The 12626-nt window shown below is 45.2% G+C and overlaps 1 protein-coding gene across 5 annotated transcripts in view; it reads right to left on the reverse strand.

The window, feature by feature from the left end:
* The window catches only part of MEIS1 (Meis homeobox 1), a 110616-nt gene that overhangs the window by 71358 nt on the left and 26632 nt on the right, over positions 1-12626 (reverse strand). For all 5 annotated transcript variants that reach the window (XM_056343381.1, XM_056343380.1, XM_056343379.1 and 2 more), the window contains exon 7: positions 10877-10988. In XM_056343381.1, the coding sequence (XP_056199356.1) occupies positions 10877-10988 (112 nt within the window). The remainder of the gene's footprint in view (positions 1-10876; positions 10989-12626) is intronic.

Raw genomic sequence — 12626 nt, forward strand, 5'->3', positions numbered from 1 at the left:
TGTGACACGAACTGCTATTCAGAGCACCAGGGGAAGAATTAAGAATCAGTCAGGTTACGTCTACCCCCTTTAGCTCTTTCCTGAGGATGTAACTGCTGCCTCCCCGCAGGTGTTCTCCCGCCCTTCTGCAAAAGATGAATTTACAGCCCTGAGAAGATAGACAGCATCAGGGTTGCAAGGTCCATCACTCTCTGGTGGCACAGGATCAGTCACAGAAAAACTAAGGACTTAGGACTTAAGTAGTTGAAAAGGCTGCCCCGGCTACACTTTTATTTATTTAGATGACATTTCTCCTTCCTGACACCTCCACGTTACGCTTCTGCAAAGAGCAACCACAAAAACCTGCCTGCAAACTCTGTGCACGTGCATGTGCAAAACTCAAACATGAGATTTTCAACACTCGTGAGGAAGACAATAAGAGAAAATATATAAATAAATATAGATATAGGCGTCATCCATGGCCATTAGATGCCAGCAATACCACCCGGTGATAGGGAAGCTCCCAACCCACAGAGTGCCAGCAGGTGGCCCAGGGCCCTGGGGAGCTTGCCCCCATGGGACCCTGCTCCCATGGCATGGGTCCGGCCAGGCTCTCCCATGTCCCTCCCCACATCCCCAGCCCTCCCAGCACCAGGCTCGGCGTGCCGAACGCGAGGCGCGAAGGCTCCACGGAGCAGCCCCGAGCCAGGGAGGCAGCAGGTTTTACCAGCGACACCCTCATTCAAGCAGCGCCAGGCATTTGCTTAGTCACAGCCCTGCAATCCTCGGGGACAAGAGACCTGGGGCCTCTCCCTCTGGTATTTCACATGGCACCGACTAGTGGGTCACCAGGCCAGCGAGAAGCAGTCCCCAATGAATTATGCGGTGACAGGTGGCTCCACCACCACTAAAAGCTGCAGGGGCCACCCCAATCACCCAGAGAAGGTCCCCATCTCATTCATGAATTTAAAAACGAAGTAAAAAAAAATAAAAGCCCCTGTGCATCAATGTGCTTAGAAAAAAAACGATGTCAGCATCTCACAGCGTTGATCCTATTAATTAATCCTTTGAAGAATGCCCCCTCGCCCACAAATGTCCAATGTAATGCCGGCTTAATCTTACCTAAAAAAACCCATACAATGCAATAAGATTACTAGTCTGACTCTGCTAACTGTTGCAGCATTGCTTAATCCTGCATTTCGGTGCTTCAACAAGCTCCTACAATACTGTATGGAATTTATCAGAGCGGTTGCTGAGACAAGAAGGACTTATGTTTTTAAACAATGTTAATTCCACCGTCTTTTGCGCTCTTTCCGCGTCATGTTTATACAATGACTTGCAGCCTGGAAGGTCTCAAAGCCTATTGCCTGTTCCCATTCCCACCGAAATCTTCCTTTCAGCTTTCATATTGGAGCAGGATTAGAAATTAAGAAGAAATATAGATAAATACGTGTGTGTGTGTGTGTATATTTAAAAAAGGGGGGGTTATAGCAGCAAGATCTGCTGGGGCAGGAGGCTCATTCCTCCCATCCCCCAAATGCAGCTGGGCTGGCCAACATGAAACTGGCGCCCTCCTCCCAAAAAACTGCAAGGGAACCCATGAAGGACCCTTCCCGAAAAAAAGCAACCTGTGAAAGACCATCCCCTTGTCCCTGGCATCACTTTGCCTTCATCCCCAAGCTGCCCCCCCACCGGCACAGCCCCGCTCTGGCAACGCGCACCTGCAGCCAGGCATTTCCCAGCCTTCGCGGGTTACAGGCATATTAGACTTCCCACGGAATAGGAGAAGAAAGCTCTGCTCCCTCCCTGTAATTATCAAATCAGCCCGAAAATGAGGAAGAATTGAGAATCCTCATTACAGCACATCATAAAACACGGCGAGGTCTCGTGCTCGCTGTATGTTATGGGCGCAGTCTGCCAACAAAACTTTACAAAGAGCGCAGGAATTCATGTTTGCAGAGATATTAAAGTCATAAAAGGGAAAATTTGTATTTTATTTTCCCACAGCCTAAATGAAGGTGAACCAAGCAAATTTGGCAAAGAGCGCTAGTCAGATGCCATTTCCCACAGCAGCGTGGTATTTTCCTCTGGGAATAAAACATTTTCCTTCAACTACTGTTTATAACTCTTATCAGTTCAACAGCAATAGAGCCATCAAGTCCAATATCTTGTGGAAAAAAGTCAAGGTCAACAAGTACTTGCATTTTCGTTTATCTTTAGCTGCAATTGCTACTGACATTCAATTGGGTAATAAACATGAGGACTGTCAAATGCTCTCAGCAAACAGGTGATCCAAAAGCTATCAGAGAGAAAGAGGCTACCGCCAGGTAATCAAACAATTCTGTTGCAACAATTATGATTTGAGTGCATTCGTTTACAGAAGCAATCACCTGTCAAATTTGGATGAATAGCATCAAACCATTCCCACCACTGGGGTAATAAGGGCAAGAAAACACAAACTATGTCTACTTTCTTCCCAACAAAAGCATGCCAGCATTAGAAAGAGCCATAAAAAAAAAAAAAAAAAAAAAGGATAAATAAAAAATCCAGTATCTTATTTCCTGAATTGAATTTAAAAAAATTATTTTAACATAAAACCTAGAAGAGATCGCTCCGAGTAGCTTGATCTCATGTCAGTCTCTCCCAGGAGCAATACTGGGTGTTTAGGAAAACCATATAGAACAGGGGGGTGGCACAGAAGCGGCCGGGCCACAGCTCTGACAATCAGCACTCGGGCAGTTTCCTGAGCCAGCGGCTGCATCTGCACCAGGACTTTTAATAGCTACAGAAGGACCTATTTTTCTGCGAACTGGTCTAATCTCTTTTTGTCCCCTCCACAGCACACTGTAGCAATGAATTTAACCCAAAACGAAAAACGTTTTTGTTCATTTTAAACCTGCTAACATTCTGGAAAACTTCTGTGCCACGAACACCCACCCCTAGTTCTTGCACTGTGGGATGAGAATCCACCTCCTCCATACGCAAGCCATTATTTTAAAGACTTGTCTTCCAATGTTAGTCATCTTTCTTTTTTTTTTTCCCCTCCCAGCATTTCACGTGAGAGGCAGGAACACAGTTTACGCCAAGCAGCCCGACGGCACACCCTGTTGCATCGCTAACCCAGAAACACTGCGTGCTTACAGGTTTATCCTCATCGCCATACAAAAAGTTTCTCAAAAGCGGAGGCCACCTCAGGAACGCGACTTTCCTTTCTAAACCTCCAATTTAAAGAGGTTAACCAGGCCCGTCTGAAAGCCACACTCTGTCTGCAACAGATATCAGGAGACTCGGCTGAAGCCACCAAGACTTGGAGGGGCAAAGGGGCATAGGGGCTGGTGCCTTCAAGATGAAAAACATAGGGACCATATGGAAAGCTCATTCAATGAGCCCCCACACCTCAAAGGAGCACACCCAGGATGTGTGTGTGTGTGTGTGTGTGAGAAACCCACCAGAATTAAGCAACAATTTCTCTAAATCAAATCCCATCAGTGATCTTCAAAACACAAGGCTCGGGTACTGCTAAAAAGGAGCATCTCGCACACCAAAACCCCCAAACGTATTTCTACAACTACTTGCCACCAAACCTCTCTCCGCTCCATCCAAGGAGGAATGCAAGATGCCCTTCAGCCCTGCACCTGAGTTTTTAGGTAACAGCCCAAGGGGCAATTTAACAATGTGGTATTTTCCACTGCTGTTCCTCAGCATATCCAAGATCTTGTTCTCAGGAAGACACCCGGGGCTGTGCAGACACACTTTGGGGGCTGCAAAAACCCTGCACAGCTCAGGTCAGGGCCAGGGCCACCTCCTGATGTACATGTCTATGTATACATAGACGTGCACACAGCCACACAGATGTTTAATGGGCTAGACATTTTTAAGTTTAGAAAAACTTGCCAAGAAAAAGAAAAAGAAAAAAAAAAAAAAAAAAAAAAAAAGACTCCAGCCCATGAAATTTGCTGCTTGATTACAGGCGGGCCAAGAAGTCAGGAATATTTGTATTTCCATAGCCACTTTAACGGTAAACAGTTCCCGAAGTCTTTTTCTCTCCTTTGGCTCTGCCAACGATGGCAATAGCTTCAGCCTGCAGGATCTGCCTCCTGACGTGATCGCCTCCCTGCTCCCCTCCCAGCTGGAAGCTTCTCCTAAGCAAAGACTGAAAGTCGCATTAAACCGTGCTGAAATGGTTGTGCTGGTTTGGAGCTGCTTATTATCTCTGGGGGCTGACCTGAAAAACAAGTCGGTGCTTAGACGGAGAAATTCAGGGTTTCCCTGAGAGGCAAATGGGAGGAAGGCAGGTTTTTTTATGAGGAAAATAATTTGTTTATGACTATGTTACCCACAATTTAGGCAAAACAAGCAGCATTTATAAGTATTTAAGCTAGCTTTGCCAAAGTGAAAAGAAAAACGCCTGTTAATAACAGACGTTCGGAACTAATGTGAACGATTAAAATAAATCCTGACACCAGGAATAGATTGATACTCGAATCATGACAGACACCCACTTCCAAGCGAGGACTCTCTCCCATGCACCATACTGGAAGCGTAACCCTGCCTAGCTGAGGCACGGAGCCTTAATGCTGCTGAAATCTAACTTTAACAGCTGAATCAGGCTGATGAGACTCAAAAAAAAAAAAAAAACCCACCAAAAAACCCACCCCAAACCATAAGGAGGAAAAAAACAGTTTCACGCCCTCCGGCTTTAGAGCAGAATGATAAATTGACATCGTGTTGTTATGAGCATAATCCTCAACTCCTCAATCACTGTTAAAAAATAAAACATGATTCTGGGGAGATAAAAATAATTAATGCTGGTGCTGCTGCTGAAGAATATGCACCTACACGAAGAGTTTCAGATAAATATGGGGTTGTTTTAAATCTTGTATCTCATGTCAAAGGAAGAGGGCACAGGTGCTCACGCTGATTTAAAGCAGACCGAGCGCTGCCCACTTGATGGAAAAGCAAGAAAAGGAAAGGGGATGGCAGAGCCTCGGCAAGAAAACTGATACCGCTCCGTTTCCAAACAAGCCTATTACGCTTAATTCGGGATTCACAATACATAAAGCGCCAGAAAAAATACCAGGAGCAGCCCCTGTTGACTAATGCCCTGTCTTTTCTAATCGAGGGTCACATCCAGTCTAACCGATCGCATGATAATGGCATCAGAAAAGGTCAATCAAAGACAAGCCAGAGCTTCCACTGCCTGGCTGACCTTCGGAGCTTGTGACAAATTGCTATCAGTCAATGTCAACTAATGACAGCGGCTCTTTGGCTAATCAATTGTTCTAAAAATGATCAAGAAAACTACTCGCAGGACAGCTCATTTTCACATCAATGCCTGTGAAGTATGAAAAGCTCATTTTTTTTTGAGTTTTTAATAAGCTCATAAGTAAAGCAGTTACTTGGTAACAGGGGTCACCTTAGTGAAAAGACAGAACCTTTGTCTGCCTTTTACATAGTCTTTTATTACCATATTATAGTAAAAATATGCCATGCCATTACTATGCTAGAGGGCTACATAATAAAGTAGGCAATACTTCATACTTTTTTTTTCTTTTCTTTCCTTTTTTTTTTTTTTTTTTGAGATAAATACTTCTGTGGTTTAGGGGCCTGTGTTTGGGTGTAAATAATTGTCAATATACTTGCCACGTGTTTCAATGCAAAGCAACACCACTGGCATGCAGGTGACGTGCCCGCTCATTACTCACCCCAACTGCACGTGACCCAGCCGGCAGCCAAAGCCACGCTGCAAAACCCAGCAGCACTGCCGGGGAGCTAAGGTCTAACAGCAGCTATTTTGTTCCTAAACCCAGCCACCCCATCCGAGCCCAACCTGTTCTGACTATTTCCAACAGAATTCCCACTCAGTCAGAAAACCGCACACTCCGAAAGCCCCAAAGCCCTGCGAAAGCAAACAGAGGTTTCCGTCCTGGAAGGATTCTGCGTGTAAAAGCAAACGTGGAAATGCACGCAGGCTCGGGCTGTGGGACATAGACCACAGTTCTCCCCGTATAGCAACAGGGTGGCTGCAGACCGGAGATCTGTCCATGCCTTCACCACACCTGCCTCCTCCAGCATCATCTTCAGCCACATCCCAAAGCCTCAGAGCCAGGCCATGTGCAAATCTGCACTCACGGAGGAAATATTACCAAAATGACAAATCCACACTGGTCAAAGGCTTGGGGAGTGCAGGCACGGTTCTGACTTGCTTTGTCACAGGGCAAGCGGCAGGTGAGGCATCCCCAACGCGAGGCATCACGCCGCCGAGCCTCTGGAGGAGATGCTGCGTTGAGAGGGAACGAGGAGCCCTCGTTCCAGCCCGGCACTGCTTTCCACCTGGGTTTACCTCTTCCCTGGGCTGACTCCCACCCCCAGCACCTGCACTGCCGGGAAGGATTTATCCCAAGGGGAACAGCCCATGCCAACCCAACCGCCCCCAAAGCAATCCCGCACCTCCCCACGGAGAAGGTGGGCAGGCTGGGGGGGAAGCGCCAAACACGAAACATTAAAACTTTTGTTTTTATCGGAGAAACGGCAAAGTGACAGCAGTTTCAGGTTACACCCTAAACCTGCCTTGCCATGGTAGTTTTTCAAATTAAAATCTCTTCCCTCAGCCGCTCTCGAGCCGTCCATAGGCAAGAAAGAAAGGAGGCAGGGCAACACTTAAGCTCAGCCATAATTGGAAGTATGTGAAAAATGAAGTGTCAGTTCGGTCAATAAAGGGCAGAGGTGAAGGGGAACTGCAGCCCAAACTCGGTGCGAAATGTGCTCATTAAGACACCCAATCCGCGGGCCCCTGCCCACCTACCCCATTAGTCACCGGCCATCTGACCGCTGCAAATGCCTCGCCTCCCCACTCTTATTACTTTTCTGCTCCCATGTTAAAAAAAAAAAAAAAAAAAAAAAAAAGAAGCAGCGAGCCGGTATATAAATCCTTGCTCAGTCATCTGGAACATAATGTGGCCCTTCTCTCCCCCTCCACCCGGCTCTGCCGCCTGCCTTCGCTGCCTCCAAACAGCCGCCTTGAGATTCCCAGCAATAATAAACGCGATTGCCTTTTTGCCTATAGGTTGCCCAAACTCCTACAAAAGCCTGGAAAAAAAAAAAAACCAAACCCAAAAAACGCCCCACAATTGCAGCCACTGATACGTTTTTATAAAGAAATATCACCTCTTTCTACTCCCGGCTTGAAAGAGCAACAATTATTTGGAGGTTAAAAAAATGTTTTGAACCCAGGCCGAGGCACGCACACAAAAAATGGGAAAGAAACGATACACACAAATGGGAGACGCTGATGGATTATTTCTCTTTTTCTTTTAAGCCGTGTAGGAGAGCTAAACATGGGAATTAAAAAGCCTCACTCTGGATTAAAAGTGACTGTACCAGGGCTTTGTTCGGCATCCTCCTGACCTGACTATTTGAAAAACAAACGAAATGGATCTGTTAATACCCCAAACAGGGATCTTTTAAAGTTAAAATATGCAGTAAGAGCAAACAGGGCTGCCGTGAGCTCAGCATCACCTGCCTGTACCTGGGAACTTGCTTCTCTTTTGTTTCCCGATAGAATTTAGCAAGTTATTTCTCCACTGTGTAACTTCAGATCTCTTGGCACCATTTGGAGACAGACCTCCAAAGGCCCTTCACGATTAAGTTGAGAGCAATGGGAAAAGAGCCCATGAAACTTTTCCATAATATTATTCTGCATTCCTGTGCTATAACTATCCCCTACAATGACACAATGCCGCGCCTTTATAAGAGGTTGTGTCAACGTGCTCTGCAATAACATATCCCGCTGTTCAGTGGCACGAGACCCCAGAACAGCTCCCTAGCAGTTAAATATGGATTTCTACAATAGATCGAAGCAGCTGGGAGTCATTATTAAGTAAATAAATTTACATGTTAAAAAAAGGTTTGCAGGAAAGAGTGTCTCTCTCCTGTGTTCAAAGGTAATAATTAGATGTGTGCTGTCCATCGGGACAGAAATAGGTTAAAAATGCACTTTGTGAGGATTATCGATGAATCTGGTAAAGAAGAAAAATTTCCCAAAAGTCCCAAAATAGACCTTAAAATATTCTGGCTTAAGGACCAAGGGAGAAAACTCTTGCTAAGGGCCTTAAGCTTTTCCAGCCCGTGTGCCCCTCTGAAAGTGCAAAGCTCACACTCGCATCCTCCTGATACCTTCAGCCAGGTTGGAAACGTGGCCCAGGCGGCGCTTTTACCTCCCCCGACAAGGGAAGCAGGTTGTGGGAACAACCTAAAAATAGACAGTTTTTAGAGGGTTATATTTCTGGTGATTAGATTTGTTGTTGTTGTTTCGTTGTTTCTTTTTTTTTTTTTTTTTTTTTTTTTTTTTAAACGGCAAAGGCGCTCTTGACAGATGGAACCAAAAGGAACTTTTACAAACTCCTAAAAATAGGGAAGCCCATAATATACTGAATATATGTCACGCAACACATGCATCTCGAGTTAACTCCTGTGCTCGCAAGCACGAACACCCGGGTCCCCAGCCTTTCGCATGCAGGGCCATGCCGGTGACTTCTGCTGCCAGGAGAAGCACCCAGCAGCGGTGAATAAGCCAGTTTAACCACAGCATTGCCACTCCTCACATCAGGCTGTAAAAGAAAAGCCTCCACATCACGGTGTTTTGAACATTAATGTAGCTGGGGAGAGTTGGGGCATTGGCCGTCTTTTTTTCCTCTTCCCTTTCAGTCACTCAGTATCATGGGTTTTTCGACTTCCCCCCCCCCCCCAGGAAGACTAAACCCACACTTTTTATACACAAGGTGAATATGCAGGCATGGGTGTGCTTACACAAATGAGATACCCCCATGATCTCAACCTTCAGAGGACTCTGAGCAAACAAGACGTAAAGATCGACGAGACCACCGCTACCCCTCCCATAGCCCCATTCCGCAAAAAAAAGCCATTTCCATAGGTGGCCAGAAGCCTGAAGGCCAGTCTCAGTAACAGGTTGCCCCTGGACAGTGTCTCCTTTCCAAAACTCCTTTTCCAAACTTGGCCTGAGAGCTCCAGTTAGCAAATTCCCACTCTTTTTCACTCTTTCCTAAAGTTTTAATGCAGCAAGCCTTCATCACGAAATGCATCTAGCAAGTGCTGGCAGCAATTCCAGCCTCTGGGACTTGGGTAAAAGATTCCGAATCAGCTAAAGTGTCGCTGACAAGTCTTCCTGTGGACATTTAATAGGATTCAAGCTCTAAAGTCACTTTAGAAAACCCTTCCTGACCTAGGCTACAGCATGCACCTTGCTAGGAACCAACCAGGATGGCAATGATAAAACATCAGGTACGACTGGCGCTCCAGACTAACGAAATGCCACATTTAGGAAGAAAACGAAGCCTGACAAATCTTTACAAGTACACCAGGAAGCGAGGAGCTCGATTTCCAAAGGGCCCATGAGGTTTAGGAGCATGCTGACCAGCCTCCGCGCAGCTGCTTTGTCCACGCACATACACACCCAAACGCGCGCAACCGTCTGATAAAAGCACGGCCCTATCCGAGCACAAAAACCCCCTCCGAACACCGCGGTTTGGTTTAACCTATTTCTGTGGCAGCTTTTTCACCCTTACAAAACCCGTGGATTGCAAGCTTGCTCCAAAATCAAGGGGCTCTAATGAACACGTTGACACCACTTCAACTACCGCATTGTGAACAGCACCGCTAGAATATGTACGTATACATACTTGAAAGAAAAAAGGCCCCCTGAATTTATGTTGCATATCATTTTCCAGTAAAAGTCAGAGGTCAGAAGGTTACCAGTTTCTGCCTCAGCTCTGCAACAGTTTACTATTCCAGGCCCCATTTTTACTAGGCTATACTTGCGATGAAGTCAGCAACTTTTCTTTAAACAATAAAGTGTCTCAAATACTTAAAATTCTATAAAGAGATGTTATTCACCACGTACGTTAGGTCCATGCGTATAAAAAATTAAAATATACTGGTTTAGTTTAAAATCTAATCTTGTTAAATGCAGACTTTGCAATGCTAATCAGTACTGTTCAACCTTTTTTTGGAAACACAATTCCTTTGTTGTCTAACAGCACTTGAATGAAACATGATCATAAAACCAGATTTAAAAGTATATACCTATTGTGAGTTCAGAGTCAACTTCAATAAAGCACTCTCTTTTATATTCAGATTAAGGATCCTTTTTAAATTTTAATTGCATTAAATTAACACTAAATCCACTGCAGTTGGTCTCTTCAGAAAAAAGTGTGAAGCATTTAAGCAGCTTCTCAGAAAAACCCAGAATTTCAGCTTTTTAGACCTCGGAGCTTCTGAGACAGCACTAATGACTTGTAGCATGTCCCACCGCAGTTGCACCAAGCTGGTTTCATACCCATCCTGCTAAATCAGTTACTCTGGCCTGGCACTCGAACAAAACATTTTTGCATTCAAGTAAATTGGAACTGAGTAAAAAAAAGTAAAGAAAAGCACTGCTCAGGATTTCGTAAACTGGGCCAGCTAACAGCTCATCCTTATACGCAGCAAAGTTTCAATGGCATCTTTGAAACACTAGCATGCATTTCTGCAATTTTAATTACATTTGCCCTTGCAAGATTTCATCTTTTAACCCATTTGAATGAAGGGGAAAAAAACCCCAACCTTCTTATTGCTTACTTTTATTAAGCATACTGCAAATTTGGTACATATGTTGCTCTAACATGTGCCTGCTGGCAGGGTCGAAGAAAGAAAGATGCCAACCCTTTTACTAGGAGGAGGTGGAAAAAAAAGTGTTAAAAAAAAAAAAGGAAGAGAGACCTGTCTCAGCACAAACCCCCTCGTACCCGAGCGCATGTCAACATCGGAAAGAGAGGAACTGGTCCCCGAGTGCATCGGTGCCCACTCGCCAGCTAGGAAAGCATGAGGGCTCTGTCCCTACCTTGCTCACTGCTGTTGTCCCCGCTGTGCGATGTGTGTCCCCCGCTGGAGGGCCCGGGGGTTCCCCCGGAGCGCGTTGACGCCGTGTCATCGTGGTCTCTGTTCCAGGAGGGCTGTGGGGCCAAAAAAGCCAATAGTTAAAAGCTGCGATGGGGAAGAAGCGCCTGGCTGGCATGCTCCTGGCGGAGCAGTACCCAGACCCACGGGAAAGGCTGGCAGAGACACCCCCCACATCACTCCTTCTTTCCAGATAGCCGGATCGCCGCTCCCCAGCAAAACCAATATACTCTGGAATATGTTTACCATCTAAATAATCCCAAGCTTTATTACCACAGAAAACAGAAACATTCCCGGCAAGGCGAGGGGGAGCAGGAGGAGAGCCAGGGAGCGAATCGCTGGCACTGGGCTCCAGCTATATTTTTAGCATCCGCAAACCCTCTGGCATCACAGCCTGCTAACTCGGCAAAGGCAGAATGAGAGCGGTGGTCGAGAGCAGCGCCACTTATATAGGCCTCCCATCCCTCGTACGAGGCCAACGTGGAAGAGCTTAAAGACTTTGCTGGCAATTAGGCCTGGGTCCATAATAGCCAGGATGTGTCAGCTGTTTGCCGGATGGTATATGGCAAATGGACCAGGCATGGGGACAAAAAAGAAATGAGAATAACAATGGCTTCACATAGGCTGTGTACACTCAGCCCCATGCGGAGCCTCCTTGTACGACTGAACAGAAAACAGATGTTGCTTCTTATCACTGGGTGCATTTGAAAGTAACATTCAGATAGGAAAAATTGGCTGTAAATTAAATTCTTAGGGAAAACAATTGTGGCAACACTCCTCCCAAGTCTCCCTTTATCACCAGAGAAGATTTTAATTAGCTTTTAGTACTAGCTTTTAAAAACATCACAGAGACTCGCTGGTCATCCTGCACGGCCTTCTGTGCATAATTGAATAGTTTCTTCTTTACCATGAAGCAATATCGCCCACTGGAAATTACTGCCGAAAAGAAAACCCTTGTGTTTACAACGCACACACGTAAGTCTATTGGATTTAAATCACGCCACAACCTGAGCCGGGTCTGTATACCATTAAAATTGACTGATACTGCCAGCTTTTTAATAAACCTACCAACAGACTAAACCGTGGCCACTTAAGCCAGCGTTCACACGTAGCCGAGTGAGATTTAAGGCGATCCAGATGAACTTTTCACACACACGCATACACAAAGAAGGAAAATTAAGACAAAAAAAAAAAAGCCTCATCTGAGACAGAAGATAAATAGGATTAGAAAAAGCTCAACTTTTTTTTTCCAGAAAAGAGAAATCTCTCGTCCATTTTTTTTTATAATCCTAGTTACAGCCATGATACATGATTACAATTAAGGAAAGCAAGGCCCAGAAAATACCGCATGAATATTTTAAACCAATTATTATGCATATTGCTTAAAAAAAGATAAATAAAAAGTGCTAATTGATCTGGTGATTCTGTGATTGAAAGAATGATGGGTGAGCTGTGAAAGAAATGCCTTTTTTTTTTTTTTTTTTTTTTTTTTTTACAAATACGCATTCTCCAGCATACCAAAAGAATGCTGTAAGAGGTAATCTGGAACACATGCTCAGAATGCAAACAGTTAATGCATAAATTTTCAGTTTGTACAACTGCAGCTTTAAAAGAGGGACTTGTTTATTCAGAGCTCTGCAGAAAGAATGGTACAGCACCCAGGGGACAGACAATGCCAAGCACAAAGCCCTGGT

Source organism: Falco biarmicus, chromosome 6 (genome assembly GCF_023638135.1).
Source record: "Falco biarmicus isolate bFalBia1 chromosome 6, bFalBia1.pri, whole genome shotgun sequence".
In the NCBI taxonomy this organism is placed as follows: Eukaryota; Metazoa; Chordata; class Aves; order Falconiformes; family Falconidae; genus Falco; species Falco biarmicus.